This window comes from Ananas comosus, linkage group 1 (assembly GCF_001540865.1).
Source record: "Ananas comosus cultivar F153 linkage group 1, ASM154086v1, whole genome shotgun sequence".
Lineage (NCBI taxonomy): Eukaryota > Viridiplantae > Streptophyta > Magnoliopsida > Poales > Bromeliaceae > Ananas > Ananas comosus.
In genome coordinates, this window is record NC_033621.1 from 21,352,535 (window position 1) to 21,375,870 (window position 23,336).

Here is a 23,336-nt window from a genome sequence, read left to right on the forward strand (position 1 = left end):
TATTTGATTTGAGAAATTAGTGACTCTTTAACTTCAAAATTCGAATGCGCCGTTTATATGCTTAGTCAGCATATTTTGTGCAGTTCATATAACTATAAATTCATTAAAATAAATAACTAGTTTAAATTTTATATCCGAAGAGCAATCAAATTATTTAAAATTCAAACAAATTGAAAGATTGGGTATTAAAATCAAAATTTTGAAAGATTGAGTAGTCGAATCAAAATAGACTGAAGTTCAGGCAAGTTTTATGCATTTTCACCAAATTTTATTTTCAAAAAAGAGTAACAGTAATATACCTCTTTTAATATATTAATGTCGAAATTCTACTAAGGATAATTAATAAACCAATATCATTGTTTGCATGCACTACAAAAACCTCAATTAACACAGTAATATAGCAATTACATGCATCAACAAAAAACAATGAGATTTTTACAAATACCCCTGCAAATATGTGAAATCGCATAAACGCCCTTACGAAGTTGGTATTTATATGCCCTACTACGGGCATATATGAAAAGATGCAAAGACGATGTTGCATTGAAACCTCTATTTTTTACCTAGAGGTCCCTATCAGTGCGCACGCGCAAATACATGAGGTTTGTAGGGGCACGCAAGCAAATACTAATTTTGCGAGGACATTTACGCAATTCACTTATTTGTAGGGATTTGTATGCGAAAAAACCCAAAGAATTTAGGCATCAAAATTTGGACTTCTATCTCATATCATGCATGCCTAGCAAGCAAATGAATTCGAGCCGCATCTTCGATAAATTTCTCTTGAGTAACTCTATTCAGTAACTGATAACGCGATTCAGACGTCTCCTGCAGCCTCGAGATCTGCAAGAGAGAAGGTTTAGAATGATCGTCGATGAATAAAATAAGGTTGTAGAAACAGAACAGACGAAGATGCGAGATTATGTCATTCGGAAAGTGCGAGAACTCATCTAGGTCCATTGCCTACCTATTTAAATGGCAGTAGTCCCCATGTTCTTAGCTTCTTGATAGTAAATATGAGGCTCCTGATACTGCAGCAATCTTGTGAACTGGAAATGAGGCATAAGTGAATTTCGCATTCATGCAAGGAAACATAAACAAATAGTTCATTCAAGTGAAGCTGACCTGGGACGCCTTTAAATCAAGCTCCTTCCACTCCGACGTAGGGTTAGTTCCCTCAACAATCCCCGCACCAGCATAGACTAACATGCTACATCCCTGCGTTAAAACGAAGACGATTTCAGTATGAGACATTGCCTGGCAAAAACAATCTCAACAGAAGCAGAATACTACACCTCATACAGTTAGAACTGTGAGAATACTGAATCTTAGCAAGAAAAGTTAAGGTAAGAAATGCAGCTGTCGATGAGTCATCACAAGTTCCAATGTATAATCTTATGGCTAACCTAAATCTCTAGTTTGAGAACACCCAAATCATAGTCCTCTAGGTAACACATAAAATTCCAAAAATAAACATGTTTATGCTGAATTCATAAGCACATCTAAATTTGGGAGATGCTTAAGAGATGTCTGATCTATCTGCGTATTTATTAATCAGTTTTAGACTATCTGAAAATCCATTTGTGAATTTCAAGTTTCATCTGAAGACGGTTCAAAATGAACTCACCCGTTACTCGCTAAATAAAACATGTTAGGAGAAAAAATTTGAAAAATGCTGACTGTTAACAGTTGAGAGAGCTGACACAGTGCCTGTAAGTAAGCAATTAGAAAAAGACGGTGAATTACTTACTTTTCCAAGTAAAGCTGATCTAATACCGACAGCAAATTCACTCTCTGCACCTCCAAACCAACCAACAGGTCCAGCATACATTCCTCTATCAAACATTTCTATAAAAACGTAAAGGAAATTGCCTTTATTAAACAACACAGTATTGCTGCGTTTGTCAAACCTTTACACCATTCCTATAAATTAGAACAGACAATTAGTCTCAAATTTCATTTGACAGTTTAAAAAAAATGTCGCCCAACATTACAAATAAACAACTACAAGATTGATTTTCACACATGGAAGTGCATATAGAGAAGATTCTCTTTCAAACATATGTGCTTCAGAAAGGTGAAAACAAGTAAAACTATACATACCATTTTCTTCTATAAATCGGCGTGCTTCTTCAGTAGGCAATCCACAAACAGCTGGACTTGGATGAAGAGATTTCAAAATATCAAACTGCAAAGAATCACAACAAATTAAGCTTTCACAATGCTAATCAATATAACACTCTACGTAAGTTAGCAGCTATAACATACACCAGAAGGTTTAGCCCATCGTATCGATACAAGGACTAGACAAGTATAAGGCACAGCTAAAGCGGCAAAAGCTCTATATATCCTGTGACTTCAATCTTAAAAGACAAAAGATCTACAGACTACAGGTTTCTGTGAATGATCATGTTCTCCTTATCCATGTTACCTCATCATCTTCATTCCTTATTGTAGCCGACAATTGGGCAGACAAATGTTGTACTCTAGGAAGTTTTCGAAGGGATTTGCTGGGCTTGACAAGTATCTTACTGCAGAGATTCTGCACAAAATCATATTTCAAATAACCGATTTCTCAAACAGCAGCAACCAGAAAATCATTTGCAAGAATGGTAAACATATATAACATTCCCATGGAAATCTCGAAACTCAACTTGCCTCCAGTTTATTTCTTATGCTCTCCCGTACAATGGTGAACTCGATATTTTCTTTAGGGCTGCAAGGAAACATGATATAAGTAGTTTGCCTCGCAAAAGTTCCCAGCCTAAGTATATTAGTGTTCATAGGCCTACTACTCTTTCTGAATTAAGAGCGAAAGAAAACCTGAAAAGTAAATCTTGACCAATTTGGATATCTTCAGACTTCGTCACACCCCTTGCACGTGTACCGGCTAAAGCCTCGGTCGAAATGCTCAAGTATTTTCGGTGAAATAGTTGCTCTGGCTATTCAGAAAATTTTTGTATAAGTGAATCTATACTTAGAACATACATAAATACACCTATACAATCTAAGGAAAAACTATTATTTCAGGTTACTAACTGATGCTACTATCAAGAATATATTTTACCTACTGAATTTGCCCTTTTTTTTTTCTTTTTTCTTTTATTTAGTCAAACTATACAGAATAATAATTAGACACAAGATTCATAATTTGATCAGATGTTCAATGTATGGAAAGTATTCAGAATTCAACTTCTCTCGATCTAATCAACATACAGTATTTCCAATAAATGCTGGAGCATCAGGTGGCTGGATGCAGAACTGGTAAGCATTTTGACCCTCGCCCTGATTTATTATAAAAGTGAATATTTAAGCCATCAAATAATGTGTTAAAAAAAAAGAAAAGGAGACAGAGGAGGATCATACTTTTAAGCAAGCTAATAATGCTATAGGATCAATTCCGATGTCGGTGATGTATCTATTACATCTTGCCAACACAACCTGGAAAAAAATAACTACCATTAAATGAAAAGCAATGGCCAACAAAGATGCCTATTTTTACCAAAAACATAGACAATTACACAAAACCATCAGTTCGATAAAATTTTATGTCAGCAACAGTACTGCCACTATTGCTTACGCTACGACTTAAATAGTGAGTTTTGAATACATAAGAGGGTCATAAAAAATTATGACAGCACTCTTTCCCATAGTAAATAATTTAGTTAATACCTTCACTAGCTCTGGGTCGCTTTCTTTTATCATTTGAAGAGCTTTCACGACAGAAACATCCCAAGATGCTTTGGTTGGCACGTGATTAAGACTGATGATATTTGCTTTTGGGCACGGGTCGTTTAATTTAAGAAAAAGCGGGGAGATCTGCATAACAATAAGGAGGTTAAAAGTAAATCTCTTTCGGTATGTTGCAAGAATGAGGAAGGTTAGAACTTCGAGCAAAATCCGAAATCAAATATCAAAGGCGAAATTGTGGAGACTCTCTCAACCATACTCCATTTTGAGATTGGCCCATCAACTTTATTTTTTTTTCAACCAGCACCTCCTTGACTTTTGAATTTTGTGATTCCTGTTTTTCCATCTGTAAAACTGGCGATTCCATTGAATTTGATGGTTCTGTCTGCTTTTCAGTAACGGCCAATAGCGAATGAAGCCATTAATGTTAACAGAATCCCAAATTCGACTAAGGGAATTAACTCAAATCAATAACGTAAAGTAAGGAGTGTAAACCTAAAAAATAAAAAATAAAAAAGAAGGGGGGAGATCTCTCTAATGGCCTATAGTACGATAATAAAGCGCACAAATGGAGACCTGCAGCATGGTTGCCTGAAGCTCATCCATTGCTTCCTGCCACGTCCAAAGAAGGGAGTCATCCCAAGCAATAGTCATAGCAAGAATGGAGCCTTCTTCCAGCTCATCAAACTCAACCTGCCATTCGTTTTAATCTAAAAATCGATGATCAGGTATTACTAAGCATGTTAAATAGATAATGATTTTTACACGGCTATGCGAGAATGCGAATGTAACTACAGTTACGCAAAGTTAAGGAAGAGACAGGAAAATTCACCTGCGGAACGACAAAGTAAAAGGACCCGTAATCCTTCCATTCAGGAGATACAATGGCGGTTGCATCAAAACGGATTGCACCATAAGCACGAATGAGAGGACAATCTGTCGAGAGGAATCTGCATTGAACAAGGGAAGAAAATACTGTCAGTAACGTAAAGAAAAATAAAACATTCAAATCGATCAGAAGAGATAGCAGCCTCAGAAAAAAAAAAAAGGAAAAAAAAAGTTTCAGCAAATGTTTATGGATTCGTCTTTAAGTAGTTATTTTAGCATCTACCCTGATGGCCTTATGTTTTAATTTTGAGCAAACAACCTTCAATGCTGCTAAGGAAAATTCTCAGATCACACAATCAGCAGTTGATAGTAATTTTCTATTTCCAATCATTTGGATCCGGATTCGCACGTCCAAAAGTTATATGCCGCAACCATTGTTACAATCCACAATCAATATTATTTCTTTTTATTTCAAAGACAAATCTTTGTTCACTATCAGATTTATCCAGCTGATAAACTATTCATAACAACCTTTGCTTCCAAAGCGTAAATTTAGATAAATTGACAATAATAGTAAGAATATTTTCAAAACTTACACTCAAAGGGCCAATGTTTTGTTTCTGTAAGCTCTCACACCGTAACATAATGTGTTAAAAAATCAACTAAGCCGACACCATATAAATTCAAAAAGCAAGTTATGCAGAGAAACTGTAAACTATGGGGCCAAATTTTCACTATGATCCCTAAATCTTAGTTCGTCTCAATTGATGGCTCAAAGTTCATTAATCGATTTACAATCAAGTCCTGGCATCGACCTCCATCCAAAAAAGTGGACAGAAGCGTATCGCGTCATGATATTCACATAAAATTAGAGTATACCCTAGTTGGTGTTAATCTTGCAGTTGTTTCACAACCGTTTGTCTCTAAAATCTTAAGCTACCAGATGGCAACAGTGGTTCAACTTGCGACCGCAAATTTGCACCATTTTGAAAGCTGCACACTCGAATGGCTCTTCACGACGATAATGCTGTGCGGCCCGCACTTGGGCCGGCACACTGTTCAGGCGAACAAGACAGACTGGAATCGAATACAAGAAAAATAAATGAGCTAGTGAGACTTGAACTCAAGACATTCTGCTCTGGTACCATGTGAAACAAGTACAGTTGTTTGTCTTTACTTGGTCAAGCAACCAAATAAGGATTTTTTTTATATTATATAGGTAAAAGTGTATAGAGACCCCCTCAACTATAGGCCATTCTTAAAGAGCCCCCTCAACTTTTCTTCTTTTTTTTTGGATGGAGTCCCTTTCAGCTGTCTTTTTTTTAAAAAAAAAAATAGGATTCTATGCTTAACAAAGTAAAAAATTTTATCAAATTAAATAACTCTATTAGTTATCAACCATTAATTGACCTGATTTTTTAAAATCGTTAAATTTGATAAAACTGCTAATAAATTTGATAAAACTCCCAAAAGTTCGAATCTCAATTAAAAAAAAATTGCTTTGGGGGTTATTTTAGAATTACATATTGTTGAGGGGTCTTTATACAATGTTACTACCGTTAGATCTACAATACAAAATGGGCGGTAATCCTACCCACCACCCCCATTTAAATTAAAAAATAAATTTAGTTAGAAATGTAAAGCAATTGAATTTTAATTTGGAATCGCGGAACTTTTTCTCTCTCTAAGGAATGAAGCGGGTGGCGTGCTATTTTACTTTCTCTGAAAAAAAAAAAAAGAAAAGAAAAGAAAAGAAAAAGAAGAAGATTTACCGCTTGATGGACCTCCAGTCGCGGAAGGCGAAGGGGTCGGAGCGGCGGAAGTGGACGGCGGAGCCGACGCCGGCGACGCTGCGGACGGGGGGGCGGCGCGGGCGGCGGAGGCTGCCGCCGTTGCCGGAGAACGGGGGGGAGGCGCTGCCGTCTGCCCCCGTACTTCCCAGATGACCGCCTGCTGCTCTCTCCGAGAAGAAGCAACGCGGAAGAAGCGCCGCCCGCTGCGCCTGCAGCCACTCGATCGCCTCCCCGCCCCCCTCCCGGATCGGAACCTGCCGCCCGCCATTTATTATTATTTCAAATTTTAAACAACAGCGTCTAATGCATTCAGACAGAATGAGATCAAACTTCAATTTTGTTAGCCCGCCGGGGGGAGCTCCCCAAGGGTTATTAGCATCCGCAGGAAGAAAAAGTTCGCGGGTTTAAGTTCACCCACCATTTTTGTTAAAAAAAAAAAATAAATATATGGCTAAATTACAGAAGACCTCCGATAATACCGCTTTTTAATTTTTTTCCAATCATTCAAAACCCTACACGTTAAAACCCTACACGTTATTTTTTAAAAAAATAAAAAAATATTTACAGAGAATATATTGTGATAAAATAATCAAATTATCTTTCATCTTTTTTAGAATCGGCAAGGACGAAAAGGTGGGCGAGGACGAGGATAAGGCGGTGGAGGTAGGCGAGAGCGTGTGTGTGGGCATGGATAGAGAGATGGGCGAGAGCGAGGCCACGGAGGGGGAGGCGGTGTGGCTGAGGGTGAGAAAAGAAAAGAATTTTAAGAATATTTTGAATATTGAAAAAAAGAATATAACAACGAAAGTCAAAATGAATATTTTTTTTTTAATAAAAATGTATAGAACTTATCTGAATTACAGACAATTTCAAATCTGCTAATGCATTCAATTTAAAGTTAAAGTATTATTAACTGATTTAAACTAAATAAATTAAAAAATTGAATAATAAAATTAAAATTTTGTAAAGCATTGTCGTGTGGTGTGGAGCCCCCACTCCCATGGAAGAGCCCTCGCCGATTCGGCTCGTCTAATGAGCAAACTGACAATACTCAAATTTGAAAGTTTAAAAAAAGTCAATTGAAATAATTAATAATTTAAATAAATGCTATATATTTTTATTTTGTTAATAATTTTTTTTAAAATAAGTTTTAATCACAAAAATGCGACACGGACGAGATCGGACGGATAAGGTGCGACGCAGGAGAAAGCAGAGCGGATATCTTATCCCGAATATTTTATTCCTATTGGCTTGGTTCCGATGTGCTCTAAATAATAATCCAGGTGATGTTATAAGTGTTTTTTTATTATTATTTTTTATCATATGCTAGCTTGGAGCTTTAAATTAATTCTTTTGTATTAGTCCAGAAGGGTTAATTTAGTACATATCACTAAAAATATAATAAATTATAAATATATTTTTATTAAGTTTAACTTTTATATATTATTTTTATAAAAATTCTAATTTTTTTAAATACTTTCCTGTCATTAGGATTCAGTAGAAAAAATTAGTTAACCATAAATAAAATACGGTAAATTAACCTTTTTATCCCTATTTAATTAATAGTTGGGACTTTTAAAACGATATATTTGTGATGGCAAAAAATCATTTCACTTATCAAATAAATAGTATTTTAACGGTGACAATTCAGAATGACATATTTGAAAATATTAAGATTTTTGTAGGGACAATATATAAAAGTTAAATTTCGTAGGGATATATTTATAATTCACTATATTTGTAGGGATCTATATGAAATTAAACCAGTCTATAATAATAATTTTGTGTGAATACTGAATTTTACTCAGAACTATGCTTTTATACTTTCGAAAGTATGAAAATTTTCGTGCTTGTAAGTTAATTTTCGATGATCAGATATTCGATTCAGCGATTGATTCCGTTAGATATGATCTATACTATTGGAACTATCTGCAAACTAAATTTTATAACTTTTTAACTTTATTTGTCTAGTAAAAGAGTAATCTAAAAATAAACGTTTGAAAATAAAAATTTCATAAAAAAATAATGATAAAGACTCAAAATTAAACTAAAAAATATTGATCTTACTATTGATGTTAAGTAGAATTTTTTATTAAAATTTTATGTAATTTAGATTGTTCTACACCGTTGAACTTAAAAACATGCCTCATCGATAGTTAAAATAGTCAATTTGAGATTTTTTGATCGCGTGGTAAATAATACCGAAAAATTATAAAATTTGGTTTCTAAATAGTTTCAATAACGTAGATTATGCCTAACGAAACCGATCGATAAATCGAAAGTCATATTATCGAAAATAACTTACAAACACATAAACTTCCGTACTTTTGAAAAAAAACAGAAGGCATACTCGTTCATTCCAACCTATATTATTTTAGTCAAAATAAAAAAAAAAAAAATAGTATTATTTAATTTGAAAGATTTTTTATAAATGGATGGATGGAGGGTGGGAGGGACGGGTGGATAGACGGACGCATTGTTACCTCGACCCGTATAATGCCGGAGCGGCAGCGCGGGGGGTCGGCGTTGAGGGCGGCCACCGCCGATCCGAGCTGCGCCGCCGCCGACTCGGCGGTGGAGACCGCCGGCAGCGTCCGCGTCTCGCAGATCGCCAGCGGAGCTTGCTCGCCGCCGCCGCCGCCGCAGCCGTTCATCGAGAGGGAGCACGGCCGATACATCGCACCCGCCTGCCACGTCAGCACTTAACCGGATTCGGAAAACGAGAAGAGAGAGAGAGGGGAGTGGAATGAGAGGCTTACGTGGCGGCGGGAGGAGGCGGCGGCGAAGGGGAGGCGGCGTACGGCGGAGTTTGCAGCGGCAGCGGCCATTGGAGAGAGAGAGAGAGAGAGAGAGAGAGAGAGAGAGAGAGAGAGAGAGAGAGAGAGGGGGGGATGGTTTTGTGTTGCAGTTGCGTCAGTGGAAAGGGATAAGAAGAGGATGAGTGAGTGGGCCTGTGCTGTAATTGCAGTGCTCTCCTTTTTTTTGTTCGCACACAGCATTTCTCGTTCACGGGGTAACAGAATTCTACTTTTTGTCACATTTGTATAGTTCAACGGCAACGTCATCAAGTCATCATAGCCTCCACTTTTAAACCAAAAAAAAATTAAATAAATAAATAAATATTGAGATGCTAAGCTGTAAGGTTTTATTTGAGATTGTAGAAAAATAGTGTTACGTACGCTTAAAACATGGGTGTAAGGCTTTTGTACATTGTTTTTGCCTCCCAAAAAATTGTCTAAGAAACATTTATTTATATATACTTCAAAAAACTAATGTTATTAAAAAGAAAAAAGAATCTCCACATTCCTATAATAACGCACATTATTGACAAAATTTCGTAAACTAAGATGCATGAATCTGAAGACGATTCTAGAATTCACTGGCACCATCTTAGGAAAGCACAACCATATTTAACAACAACCATAATTTATGCTATAATAATAACAAAGAAAATCATCAATCAAACACTACTTAGCCGTTCCTGAGTCCAAACACGCAATTCACACCTAAACACCTACTCAGCGTTGTCTCCTCGTATTCATTTTCTTCTCCGGTTTAGATCCAAATTTCACAACAGATGAACAAAAACAATAAAACTCTCCTCATCAGAGGTCAAGATGGAAAACAATCAAAACAAAAAAAGAAAACACACACATCAGAATATCAATACAAAGTCAGGTATCGCCATCAAAAGATGCACTAGATGCAAGGATAGTTTGTAGCATGAAAAATTATTTCACAGCACCGACGTCGAAACAAGAAATGCAAAGTCCCAGCATTGCTTTTGAAAAATAGTTTCCGAGGAGAGAGAAATGGAAAGCTCATGAGAAATCAAAATGGTGCTACCGAAAATTAACAACCCTTGGGAGGGGGGTGGTGATTGGTTTGTTTCCCCCAAATAATTTATTCCATTCCACCACAAGCTGAAATGGAAGCAACATTCCAATATGGTTCCAAATTCTCTTTTTTCTTTTTCACTTTTATATTCTTCCTGTTTTTTTTCCCTGAAAATCAAGGCTTGAGAACGAGAGACAGGCCGACCTTGGAGCTTTTCTCGATCGCCTTCGTGTCCACCTCGGCCGAGACGGTGAAGAACGACTTGGGCCGCCACTCGTGCTGGATCAGCGCGCTCGCCTTGCCGAAGTTGTTGAAACGGGCTTTTACCGTGGTGAGCGGGTCCAGCATGTGCTGGGTCCCGAAGGTGAGGGTGTTCTCGTTGGTCGAGAAGCTGTGGGTCAGCTCCGCCCCAACCGCCGTGCTCGACAGTGGGGTCACCAGGTGGTAGTAGGAGGCACTGAGGCTGTCGCCCTTGTTGTTCCTGTAAGCAAATTTGTGAGCGAGTTAGGTGAACAACATTACTAAGCATCACAAAATCTGATAACGTATACTGATATCATCATTACAAAATCTGGGATGCGTATTACAAAAAATCATCATGGATAAAATGGGCAAGTCGCCAAGTAGTCCCTGCCCTTTCGTCTTATTATGACACATGATGAAGACCTGAGCCCTTGTTTGGTTGGGGGTTAAGGGGTGGAATAACCCCTTAACCCCCATTTTATCCCCAAACACTCCAAAAAATAGCTGGGGTTAGCTAACCCCACCTCAAATAAATTATCCCGGGTTAGCTAACTCCACCTAACCCCACCAAACTCCAACCAAACACTATTTTATATTCATAATAACTCACAATCTTTCTTATCACACCTACTTCAACCAATCATTATCCTTCTTTATCAATCATTATCTTCTTATCCCACCTACTCCAACCAAACACTATTTTTTATTATTCTAGACTAACTCCAACCCCCAACCAAACACAAAAAAATTTTAACCCCACTTTAACCCTGAACTTAACCCTATCCCTGGAATAGCTACTTTTTCCTTAACCCCGAACTAAACGGAGGCTGAAAGTTTTACCTAAAAATGATTAGGTCCTAATTTGACCTGATTTTGTAACGTTATTTCGAGGTCAATTTTGTCCAAAAATCCCTCGTGTCTATGTTAGGAGATGTGCACTTGACATGTTTATAGCTAAAGGTTGTTAAACAAAGCGCAGGCAAATGTGCACATTCCACGTTAAGGTCTTCCTTTCACTGAAAACAAATTCAGATATTACATTGCAGAAATAAAATAAGATTCAGGCCAATCTGAATATTTATAAAGCAAATTGTTAACAAGTCAAAAGTTTAAGGACTATCAATAGATTTAGCACATTCTTCAGCAAACATTTTAAGTGAACAACTCAAACTGTTTTTAAATTCAAAACTTCAACACCCCCATATTACCGCATAATATAAGTCATGATGGTTTATAAAGCCTTGGTGTGGCATACAAACAACCTAACACACAATGTTTTAGAGTCACTTACAGAGTCAAAGCGGCAATAAGGTCTTCCTTAGTGAGGCTCAATCCAGCATTATACTTGGTGAAGTTCCCGCTAGCAGTATCAAATGAAACATCAGCACCAACAGCAAAAGCTTTACTTCCAACAACACTAGAAAGGTTAACAATCGGATTGGCAGTCAATCCAATACTAGCATTTACTCCAGCATAGTCATGTAAATACTGAAGTTCAACCTGAAATAGCAAGGAATACAGTGAAATCCATGTGGCCATTTAATCGAAAAATTTATTCAATTTGTGGAATTGAAAATGAAAAAGAAAGTTAGTTTACCTTTCCAGACCTCTGATCTGGGACCACGAAGCTGAAAATTGACTTCAGTCCTGGTGTGGCAAGCTCATCGATTGTAACTGTTGCTAAAAGCTGGTAGAAAGTGCAAAATAAATAACTATTTAATAATGGATTAGATAAATTTTTGAAGAACATAATGCTTCGAATATTATAATCAGTTAAAGAAAAAAGTGTGTTATAAGAAAATGCGCCAAAGTATCACACATATAGCAAGTAGGTATAATAAAAAAGCTAAAAGAGAAAGACAGAAAGACAGCTTTTTTGGGGGAAGGAGAGAAGGTTGGGACGTTACACTTGAGTCCGAGTTTGCTTTCACATCAACTGTGATATTTTTGTTCTTTAGCTGCGACTGAATCTCACCAAAAATAAAGTCATTTTTCTTTGTGCCTGAAGCAGTAATTGCCTGCAAGGAGTAACAAAAGACTATTACATAACCTACACAAGTCAAAGTGCAACATCCAGATAGAAGGAGACATGAAAATCAGCTAAACAAATCTTAAATACAAAGTCAAGGAAAAAAATATTAATTAAAAAATATTAAAAATAAATGTGAAAAACTAAGACGCCTTACTTTACAACTTCTAATAGGCAGAATGCGTGAAAAGATAGATTTAGACATTCGAAAATATTTAGTAGAGAGAGAGAGAGAGAGAGAGAGAGAGAGAGAGTTTTGGACTATAAGATGGGCATAATTTAAACGCTGGACTATAAAGTACAGCGGGCAACAAGACATTTAGATGATTCACACCTGTGGGAAAAACCAAGTTCATACACAATAAAATGAATGACAAACAATAGGAAAATATGCTGAATGCCCATATAAGACATGCTTGTATAGAAGCATTTTATACAAGTTTTCCTACAAAAAGAAATATGAGTAAGAAATTCCAAGGTATTTGAGATGTGTTTCAGTTTGTTATACAATAAGTTATACATTTCCAGTAGAAAAAACACTTATCATTCGTAATGCGCTGTAGACATTATTCTACACAGACTCCATTCCTAAGCTGGCATTGGCAACAAGCAGATAACAAGAATTGAAGTCAGCAAGAGCATAGCACAACAGGCAATTCTTAGTCAATCTGTTATGGCCATCAAATTTTATGGGTGATCTATCGAATGTTTGAACTAGCAAATACTTAAAAACAATTTCCGACAGTTAGGAATGCATGGACTGTGTCATCTGCAAGCCCAAGTTAAGATGCAAAACCCTTTAAGCTTAATCTTCTGAAATAAATGATAAGCTACATTCTAAATATGCTATGCGTCAAAATTTGCATTTATGGTCTGCATACATGTAAAATAATGACATTCTATTCTCATTTAAGCGTAACTATTATACCCATAAAGAAAAGGAATAACTACAGATCACATTCCTTGACAGCTTAAAAGATGTATTATCTGTTTCAATGGGTCCGATTCCCTAGCCACCATTATAAATGTTTTCATCTTTACGCACAAAACCTAGGCAATAAAGACACGTTCGTGGGCAACAAAATGTTTCAATAAGAGTCCATAAGATCACTATTCAAAAAATTTAGGCTTTTAAACATTTCCAAAAATACCCACATTGCAACGAGACAACAACACAACTTGGTGCACTTTTTAGTAGATAATGATTTAAGATATAATATAATTAAATAATTCTCTCTCCATAATGTATCCATGTAATAAAAGTTAAGTAGAACATTCAATTAAAGCGATCTTTACTGAAAGGTCCCACATGCAAATCAACAAACCCGCCCATGATTTAAAACCTAAAATCTCACTTAAATTCATGCTCTTTTTGGACCGAATACCAGCGAAACAATTAATCAAACATTTATTTCTTAGTTCCCGGAAACTTTATGGTATTGAACCCAACATATCACACCATGTTAGTGTAGTTAAAAGTGACCTAACCACAAAATCGCAAAGAAGTAACCCATTTGTTCGCATATATACAGCTCAATCATTACAAGAACAAAACCCTGCACATCTCCCACAGATCGATCACAACTATAGCCATAATGCAAAATGCCGATCACCCTAAAATTATAAAAATAAACTAAAAATGATCAAAAAATTGAAAAGAATTAAGCACTCACGACTCCAGTCGAGGTGTAGGTCGTGACTGTGAACTTCTGATCCGTGTGGTAGTCCTTGTAGAGGAGATCTACACGAAATCGACAAAAATAAACAGAAAATCGATCAAAATAGATCAAATCGCATAAAAAAAACACCGAATTAACGCAAAAAAATTAGGGGAAATTAATACGAATTACCTCTCGCTTTCTTGCCGATCTCGGAGTAGAGACCCGGCCCCATCTCCCCTTCGATCGAGATCAAAGAGGAAACCCTAAAAACCAATCGAGACGAAGAAGCGGCGGTGGGGAGGGGAACGAAATAGGAGGGAGAATTTATACGGCGGAGACTAAACGATAGAAACCCTACCCCTTTATAGGGTTTATATTAATATAGAATTTACGAAATGAGCAAATAGGATTATACTAGTGCAATCGTAAACGAATCCTAACCGTTCAGTACTACCTTATTTTGACGGATGACATCGAGGTAGGTTCTTCTCTTTTTTTTCTTTTTTTTTTCCGGTGGGTAGGGATGTAAATGGATACAGATATCCGAAATTTTATCCGAATCCGAATCCGAATGGGCTAAATGGATATAGATTCGGATATAGATATTTAAAAATAAAAATCCGACGAATATGGATTCGAATATGAATCTTGACTGTACCCGATCCAAATCTGAACCCGACCCGTACCCGAATTTATTTTGCATTATATATAATATATGTATAAAAATTTAATGTTATATTTAAATTTTCTTTTAGCCCTTGTTTGGTTGGGGGTTAAGGGGTGGAATAACCCCTTAACCCCCATTTTATCCCCAAACACTCCAAAAAATGGGTGGGGTTAGTTAACCCCACCTCAAATAAATTATCCCGGGTTAGTTAATCCCATTTAACCCCACCAAACTCCAACCAAACACTATTTTCTATTCATAATAACCCACTATCTTTCTTATCACACATACTCCAACCAATCATTATCTTTCTTTATCAATCATTATCTTTTTATCTCAGCTACTCCAACCAAACACTATTTTTCATTATTCTAGATTAACTCCAACTCCCAACCAAATATAAAAAAACTTTAACCCCACTTTAACCCTAAACTTAACTCTATCCCTGAAATAGCTACTTTTTTCTTAACTCTGAACCAAACGGAGGCTTAAAAATTTAGATTTAATGTAATATATTTTGAAATATTGTAAAAAATAATTGTTTCGGATTCGAATATATGCGTTCGGATTCGAGTTTTAAATTTTGATCAGATTCGAGTTTGAATATGAATTTTAAAACCCGTCCGGTTCGCATTCAGGTTCGAATCTCAGAGGATTCGGGCTCGGATTTTTGAAAATCGGCCCCAAATCCTACCCGCTGACAGCTGTGTGCGCTCCAACACGTTCCAGAGTTGGCATAGATAATATTGACCGTCCGATGTCGCGTGATCGTTGATTTATGACCGTTGGATTGAGATCGTGGGAAAGAACGGTATTTCTCAGGGAAGAGGAATATACGCCGCATCATCCCTTTTTAATAGAGGATAGAGGATATATAAAGGTTTAAATAATTTTTATTTAGCTAATACTTTTTTATCTTTTAAATATTGTTTCAATTTAAATATTTTTAAAATTTAATTAAAACTGAGGTATATTAATAGTTTGATAAATCTATTTTAAAAACAATAATAAATATTTCCGTTAAATTTTAGATATGGATCCGGTTGCGATGATAATACGATTTCAGCACAAAAAATTATCTACAACAATACTACAAAAGGCTAAACATAAAGTTACCTATAGACTATTTTGAATGTCTAATATATTTGTATATTAACTAAATCTATGAAGACAAATATCACATTTAAAATTTAAAGTCAATGTGTCATTAACTAACAAAGATTAAACAAATTGAAAGGAGTTAAATCAATTTTGAGAGATTCAAAATGATCCATAGAGTAAACTCTGCACGTTTTTTTGTACCTTAAAAAGAAAAAGGAATTAACAATTCTATGAGTATTATCTGGTACCAAATGCATATGGCTTATCCACACCTTGACAATACCATCTTGCAAAAATGGCATGAACTAAGAAAGAAACCAACACTCTCAACTAACAAAGAAGTTCACACTTCATGAACAAACTAAAGCTGAATGATCCTCAGTTGATAGTGTTATTGGCCTGCAGGAGACCATCTCTTATTTGCGCCGCAACGTCTCGAACGGCGCCCGGCCCGTGGGGGATGAACACCGAGGTGGCCTTCGACGCGGCACCGATCTCCTTCATCGTGTCGAAGTATTGCGTCACTAAGACCATGTCCATAACATCCTTTGCCGAAGTGCCCGGCACGTTCTCGGAGAAGGCGAGCACGCTGTTCCTGAGCCCGTCGACGATCGCCTGGCGCTGCCGCGCGATCCCGAGGCCCGCTAAGTACTTGGACTCCGCCTCCCCCTCCGCGCGCTTGATCTGAAGAATCTTCTCGGCTTCCGCTTTCTCCTTCGCCGCCAGCCTCAGCCTAGCAGCTGTTACAGAACATTGATACAACAGTAAAAGTAAATATTTCTCTCCCAGTATTTGCCAAACACTGCAAACAGATAACTGCAGCGAAAAGCGAAAGAAGTAGCAAGGACCAAACAGTCCAAAAGTGTGAAATTTCGCATTATTTCACATGATATCAGAACATGAGGTTCCGAGTTCGAGCCACGTCAGGCTTCTAGCATTATTAATTTACTTCCATTTAATTCAAATTCACATCACGGGTCTTGCAAAAAGTCAAGAGTCTAGACGTGAGAGAGAGTGTTAAATATAAAAATATATAAACGTCGTTCTCTAACAGCTTAAACTTTTAAAGTACAATGGTTATTTCGTATTATTTCACACAAAGAACTGCTATAAACTTGCCTGCATTGATCTCGTTCATCGCTCTCTTAACGTGCTCATCAGGCTCGATATCGACTATGAGGGTTTGAACTATTTTGTATCCGTAAGCCGACATTGCCTAGATCGCAAAGAATCTAGGTTAAGAAACTCGTAAACAAAACAGCGTAAAAAAAGAAGAAGAGAGAGAATAGATTGATTAGATACCTTCTCAAGTTCATCTTCGACGGCTTTTGCAATATCGTTTTTTTGCTCGAATACATCGTCTATATTCAGCTTAGGGACGCTAGCCCTGATGACTGTATAGAGAATTTACATTTGTCAGCATTTACTACTGATAAAAAAGAAAGTTAAAAAAAAAAAAAATGAAGTTCAAGTACTCTAAGAAAAGCTACAAGTTTCTAAATATTTATATTATGAACTATGAGACTCGAATTGGAAAAAGGAAACACATTCAAAAAGAGAGAGGATTCGCCGCGCTGATTGAAACACTGCTTACCATCAAAAACATAGGATTGAATCTGCTTGCTCGGGTTGCTAAGCCTATAGAAAGCGTCGGCGGCCCTACCAGCAAGAACATGGTATTGAACGGATGCGACGACATTGACAAACACGTTATCCTGAAGCACAAAAAACTTTATAAGAAACTATAGCTTCAAAAGGCTATGATTTGCATGCGAAACTAATGACATTTATTAATCCTGACAGAAAAAAAAAAGAATAAAATTAAGTCGATTTGAGAGATATCCTTAGCTTTTTAATTGTTTTTCTTTTGCATATTCCAATCTTATCAAAACTATAGTCTCAAAGATTCAAGTGTGTCAATGTCCTTGCGAAGTCATTTACGTACACAATAGAGAATCTGAGTTTACACACGCTCCTTCGCAAGCACTTTTTCTTACAAAAGTACGTTATCTTAAGTTGAGGAAGCCGATTTAACGGGGAAGTTGGTTTTGAATCAGAAAAAGTTATCTAACAAGGAGCATACAATAAGTGCAAGGGTCATACGTTTTTAAGGGCATGTATGATTATTCAGATAGTGCAGGGCTATGTACTTAGATAGATAATATATATAACAAACGCGAGCGAACGTGCGCGCGCGCACACAGAAACAGAGAATAACCTTCGTCTTTGTTTCGCAACGGACATCAAGTTGTTGAACACGCAACGAAAGACGACCCGCAATCTTCTGCCCGAAGATCCATGGCAAGCAGTGACATCCGGGATCAAGCGCCTCATTATATTTCCCGAACCATTCCTTGATGGCTACCGTTGACTGCTCGACTTGGACGCAACAGAATGTCTGCCCCATTTTGTTAACTACAGAGAGAAGAATCCAAAAAAATAAATAAACAACTTGCTATTAACTAGCATGATAAATGTTCACATTCGGCGTATCTGACAGTTCGTCAGTAAGGCTTAAAAGCAATAAATTTCCTTCAAGATAATCAAAACCTACAGCAAACCGTAACCTAAACTAACACGATGTTAATCGATACTGTACCTCTGTTCTTTTTCATAAATTGAGGGGTTATCTATAGGTTTCAATTATCAAGTAAAGTACAGATCCACATATCCAGGCTAGTTATCTCGATTTAAGTTCAAACTTCGATTGCGTTCCTCTGGCGAGGCTTCGAAGCAGCAACTAAAAAGACTAGAATTTACAATCAGTTTCAGACTCTGAAACGATGATTCTCGTACTTCAATTTCGTAAGAATTTGCACATTGCATAATATACTATGAATTACCGCAAGATTAAGTCACAGAACCATAACAGAAATTTTTTACAATGGATAGCAAACCGTTACTGTGCGGAATTCAAAAAAGTGATAATCAGAATATTGACAGGGAGTCAAACTTCAAAAGCACAATACTGGAGATGACTCAGAATTGATGCATACAAGATGATCAAAGATATAAGTACATCAGAATAATGATGGTTTGGTGGAGCTTTGAGATGGCTTCAATGTTCATGAAATCGAAGACCTATCTCAACAATTATATATATATAATCACAACTCAAATCGTCGATTGATCAAAAACCGCGTAATTGAATCCTAAAATTTTCTATCCATTCAACATCGAAACCAAGGATTTAAGTACCCATCAGCAGGGACTGTATCTACTGTGTTGTATTGTGCCAATAAAATATCGACACGATACAGCCCATATGCCAATGAAACAACTCAAAATCTTATATTCTTTAAATTAGTAAGTAAATTTCAAGTTTAAAAACTTCGATAAAAATATATAATAACCGGTTAGAATATTTTGTTGCTAAAAATAATAATTATTTCATGCTATTATATTTTGGCACGCATGAATTTTTGGTGACCGGCACGCATTGGCGTAGCCCGACACGTACCATAGCGAAAACTTGCCATACCGTGCGAGCAAATTACCGGCACGGTCCCGTACCATGACGATTAAATCCTTGATCAAAACTAAAAATTCTTAAAGCAATTGTACACAACCCAACGCATCAATTTCTCACCAAAAAAAAAAAACCAATTTTGATGTAAAAATTACCGAAAAGGAGAATAATAATAGTAGAATTAAAGAGGTTAAGGGGTCTCTCATACCTATGGACGACGATAGAAAAAGCACGAAGGGTTCGAGAAATTAAAAAGTTAATTAATATTTAATATTATAATAATAAAATTAAAAAAACCACACGGCTAGGGTTTTATAGAAGAGTAGGGAGAGAGAGAGGATAGAGACGAAGGGGTTTTGAAAGATTCGGAGATTGTCGTACGCCGAATTAATCGACGAATCAGTGAAGAGCGAGAGCAAAGCAAATTGTTCGTGAACCGGATGCACCTTGCACCGACAATCGTAGCCGCACATTAGCTGCGAGTTTAAAAAATGGGATGAGATGAACGGTCGAAAGGTACGGTGCATCAAGGGCGAAGTGTGAACCTGGTTCACGAAAATGTTGCGATCGTTAGAGTAAGTGTTAACTAACTAACAAACCATGCAATCCGCACGCTATATTATATTTTAGTACCCTTATCTTTAGCATTTTTACAAATAGATCCCCGAACTTTTACTTTTTTTTTCCTGTGAGATTAGATTTCATAAATCTCAGGACGAACTTCCACAAGATGTTCTCTTATATTAGTTTGCGATAAGCTTGGCAATCTAGCTCGCTGCTCGCAAGCCAACCCGTGTTCGGTTCGAAATGAGTTCGAGATCGACCATTCGTTTAATAAATGAGCCAAACACAATTTAAAATTTTCAACTCAAAATTTTAACGAGCCAAACAGGAACTAGAGTAAGCCGGCTTGTGCTCGGCTCAATATAGACTATTTGAATTTTAGTCCAACTCACATATAAAGAGGCCTATATTTTATAAATTTTAATTACTAAATTCTAAGGTTTGAGTTTTCTTTCAACTTTTCGTCGAGCCGTGTGGCTGACAATTGAACTTGATGTTCACGAGTTAGTTCGTGCTCGACTCGTTAACAAACAAACTGAACACAAATTAAATTTTTTAGCTCAATATTGAGCGCAAATTATATTATTGCAAATCATGGCTAGATGCTCTGACAATATCAACTCAATTTTTGGATAGAAATTAATGGTTATATATGAATATGAATTCAGGTACTTTGATGCTACAACGCAGTTAATGTCCCTCACTCAAATCCTAGCACAGTAGCACCTTGTCTCTACTCTCTGGTAATTAGTTGCATGAAAAGAAAAATCCTTAATATTCTTCCCATTAGATATTGGTTGTTGTATTAGGATCTCACAAAATCCATAAAAATGCATTAGGTTTTCACCTATCCATCTAACAAACTTATTTATCTGTTTCAATATCTATAAAATTCTTCTACAATTTTATTTATTTTTATTTTTTTTTGAGAGATAGGTTGCACGCTACCCGCTTTGTTTATTTCATTTAGAAATAAACTTAGCTGGAAATAATATATAAATATTTATCTTAAAAAGAAAAGATTTTGAATGATAAAATATTTAATAAAAAATAAAATATTAATAGTTGGAGAAAAAAAGATGAACTAAAAATTTGTTTCGTTACGTTCTTGCGTACAAAATATTTTTTTTTAAATTAATGGGTTTGTCAACAGATCAAAATTTGAACTATATGCTTTTATATATAATATATGTATAGATATCTACCTTATGAAAGTCCGTGGTACTTTGTCCACGTGGCAACATTATCTTAATTTAATTTTTATGGACCCTACCTGTCAGCCACACTAATAATAATAAAAGTGGACCCTACCTGTCAGCCACTCTAATAATAATAATAATAATAATAATAATAATAATATTAGTTTTAGAAAATCTAACCCGCCCCTACGCCCTTCCGCCTCCTCTTCTTTCGTTTTTTTTTTATTTTTTATTTCCCCCAAGCCGCCCTACGCCCTTCCGCCTCCTCTCATTTCTTTTTCCTTTTTTTTCCCCAAGCCGCCCCTACGCCTCCCAGATGGGCTCTGCAGGCGAAGGCGGAGAAGTCGACGGCGTCACACCCGGCGGAGAAGGAGGCGGCGGAGCAGCACAAGCAGGAGAGGATCGACGAAGCCGAGGCCACCAAGCGGGAGGCGGTGACGGAGCGCCACCACGACGCTGCCGCCGCTGCCGCCGCCGCCGCCGCCGCCCGCGGTGGCGGTCATGTTATCGGGTGCCAGGCGGCGGGAGGGTACGTGGAGCCCGGCGTGGCGGAGTCGCAGCCGATCGCCATCGCGACGGGGATGGTGCGGCCGTCGGCGGCGCACAACCCCCGCGTCGGCAGCGAACACCCGGAGCCCCGTGGTACCGGCAAAGGATACACTTGAACTGAACTAAGGCGTCGGTTCCGGCTGGGGAGAGAATATATAGGAAGAGCCAAAGGGAGAAGAGAAGGCCTACGCCGACACCTAAGCCGATGCCGACGTCAGGACTCACCAGAATGCTGGTCTTCCTCGGCGGAGCGCTCTNTATTCGACTCGAAATGAGTTCGAGATCGAATCGCTCGTTTAATAAACGAGCCGAGCACGAGCTGAAATTTTCAGCTCGTTTAATAAACGAGCTGAATACGAGCTGGGGTCAGCTCGTTCGTGTTCGGCTCGATAACGACTCGAATACATATATTTTATATTTATATGTATAAATTAATAATTATATATGCATATATATAAATTTTTATTATTTGATATTTCGCCGAACCTAAATATAAAATCCAACTCAATTATAAAATAATTTATTTATATGTAAAATTTTAATCATTAAAACAAAGTATAACATATAAGATCTTATAAATTTATTTTATATATATATTCTTTCTATCCTTTTAAAATCTTATTCATAAGCCAGCTCGTATTCGGCTCGTTACTAAACGAGCCGAACATGAGCCGAATTTTTCGGCTCGATACTTTAAGGAGCCAGGTCGTACAAGCCGAAAACACAAGCCAACCCCAACTCGCTCGTGTTCGGCTCGTTGACACCCCTAATTAGGGGTGGCAATCCTGTCAAATTCTTGCGAACGAAAAAAAATTTCTATCGTCCCCGTCCTCACGGGGATCTTCTTCCCCCGCGTGACTCCGCGAATTTTTTTAAATGCAATAAATTAATTTTTATAAAATTTTATAAAATTTAATTTTATTCTAATTCTAATCACCTTACGTGTTATTGAATTATTAAGTTTATTTTTTTCTTTCAATGTCAAATTTTTAAGTGTGACTCATCAAATTACTAAAATTGTATATCAATAAAATATTATTTAAGTTTAACTAGTATATTGTCTAAAAAACTAAATATGTTAAAATATTTAATTAAATTTAAAATATATTAAAAATATTAAAATTAGTTTTCTATGTTTATAAATAAATTAATAATATAATACATTATTGGACCGGGTGGTGAGTAATATCCCCGGCCCCGACCCGTCCTATCCTAATCTTAATACATAAAAAAAAGGGAAAACTTCAAAAACCCCCCTGTGGTTTCACACTTTTTTATTTTAATACCCTGTGATTTAAAGTGTATCAAGTTAGTACCATGTGGTTTCGTACTTTATCACTTTAGTACCCTGTGGTTTCACACTTTTTTATTTTAATACCCTGTGATTTAAAGTGTATCAAGTTAGTACCATGTGGTTTCGTACTTTATCACTTTAGTACCATGTGGTTTCATACTTTATCACTTTACTACCCTATGGTTTAAAAAATCACAGGATACTAATTTGATACAAAATTACTTTACTATCCTATAGTTTAAAAAATCACAGGATACTAACTTGATACAAAATTAAAACCATAGGGTACTAAAGTGACAAAGTGCGAAATCACAGGGTACTAAAATGATAAAGTGTGAAACCACAGGGTACTTAAGTGATAAAGTGAGAAACCACAGGGTACTAACTTGATACATTTTAAACCACAGGATAC

At 36.7% G+C, this 23,336-nt stretch overlaps 4 protein-coding genes across 9 annotated transcripts; 1 reads left to right on the plus strand and 3 right to left on the minus strand.

Moving 5' to 3' along the window:
* On the minus strand, window positions 303–9,329 carry LOC109709694 (isochorismate synthase 2, chloroplastic-like). Of its 6 annotated transcripts, XM_020232036.1 has the most exons (18): window positions 9,197–9,294; window positions 9,071–9,164; window positions 8,795–8,998; window positions 6,291–6,565; window positions 4,523–4,640; window positions 4,267–4,383; window positions 3,950–4,075; window positions 3,673–3,819; window positions 3,367–3,441; window positions 3,217–3,285; window positions 2,824–2,942; window positions 2,659–2,716; window positions 2,432–2,542; window positions 2,104–2,188; window positions 1,751–1,848; window positions 1,126–1,218; window positions 968–1,049; window positions 303–843 (listed from the first exon to the last, which is right to left on the minus strand). In XM_020232036.1, exons 2-17 carry the CDS (start codon window positions 9,137–9,139, stop codon window positions 972–974), a joined length of 1,842 nt encoding a protein of 613 aa, XP_020087625.1. In that variant the 5' UTR covers window positions 9,140–9,164; window positions 9,197–9,294; the 3' UTR covers window positions 303–843; window positions 968–971. The 6 variants fall into 6 exon arrangements, 5 of the variants coding, with proteins under 5 accessions (XP_020087625.1, XP_020087614.1, XP_020087620.1 ...); XM_020232025.1 differs by having other exon boundaries at window positions 9,071–9,288; XM_020232031.1 differs by lacking the exon at window positions 3,950–4,075 and having other exon boundaries at window positions 9,071–9,278.
* On the minus strand, window positions 9,932–14,439 carry LOC109709730 (mitochondrial outer membrane protein porin 1-like). The gene is made up of 6 exons (XM_020232067.1): window positions 14,271–14,439; window positions 14,094–14,161; window positions 12,299–12,409; window positions 11,989–12,078; window positions 11,683–11,891; window positions 9,932–10,629 (listed from the first exon to the last, which is right to left on the minus strand). The coding sequence occupies exons 1-6, from the start codon at window positions 14,311–14,313 to the stop codon at window positions 10,323–10,325; spliced, it is 828 nt and encodes a 275-aa protein (XP_020087656.1). The 5' UTR covers window positions 14,314–14,439; the 3' UTR covers window positions 9,932–10,322.
* On the minus strand, window positions 16,228–18,256 carry LOC109724114 (hypersensitive-induced response protein 1-like). Its single transcript, XM_020252845.1, has 5 exons — window positions 18,068–18,256; window positions 17,444–17,564; window positions 17,152–17,243; window positions 16,969–17,065; window positions 16,228–16,589 (listed from the first exon to the last, which is right to left on the minus strand). The coding sequence occupies exons 1-5, from the start codon at window positions 18,254–18,256 to the stop codon at window positions 16,228–16,230; spliced, it is 861 nt and encodes a 286-aa protein (XP_020108434.1).
* Window positions 21,303–21,879, plus strand: LOC109724188 (late embryogenesis abundant protein 46-like; the record flags this gene model as incomplete). Its single annotated transcript, XM_020252950.1, has 1 exon — window positions 21,303–21,879. A coding segment is annotated over one exon (444 nt), but the record flags the coding sequence as incomplete, so codon positions are not given.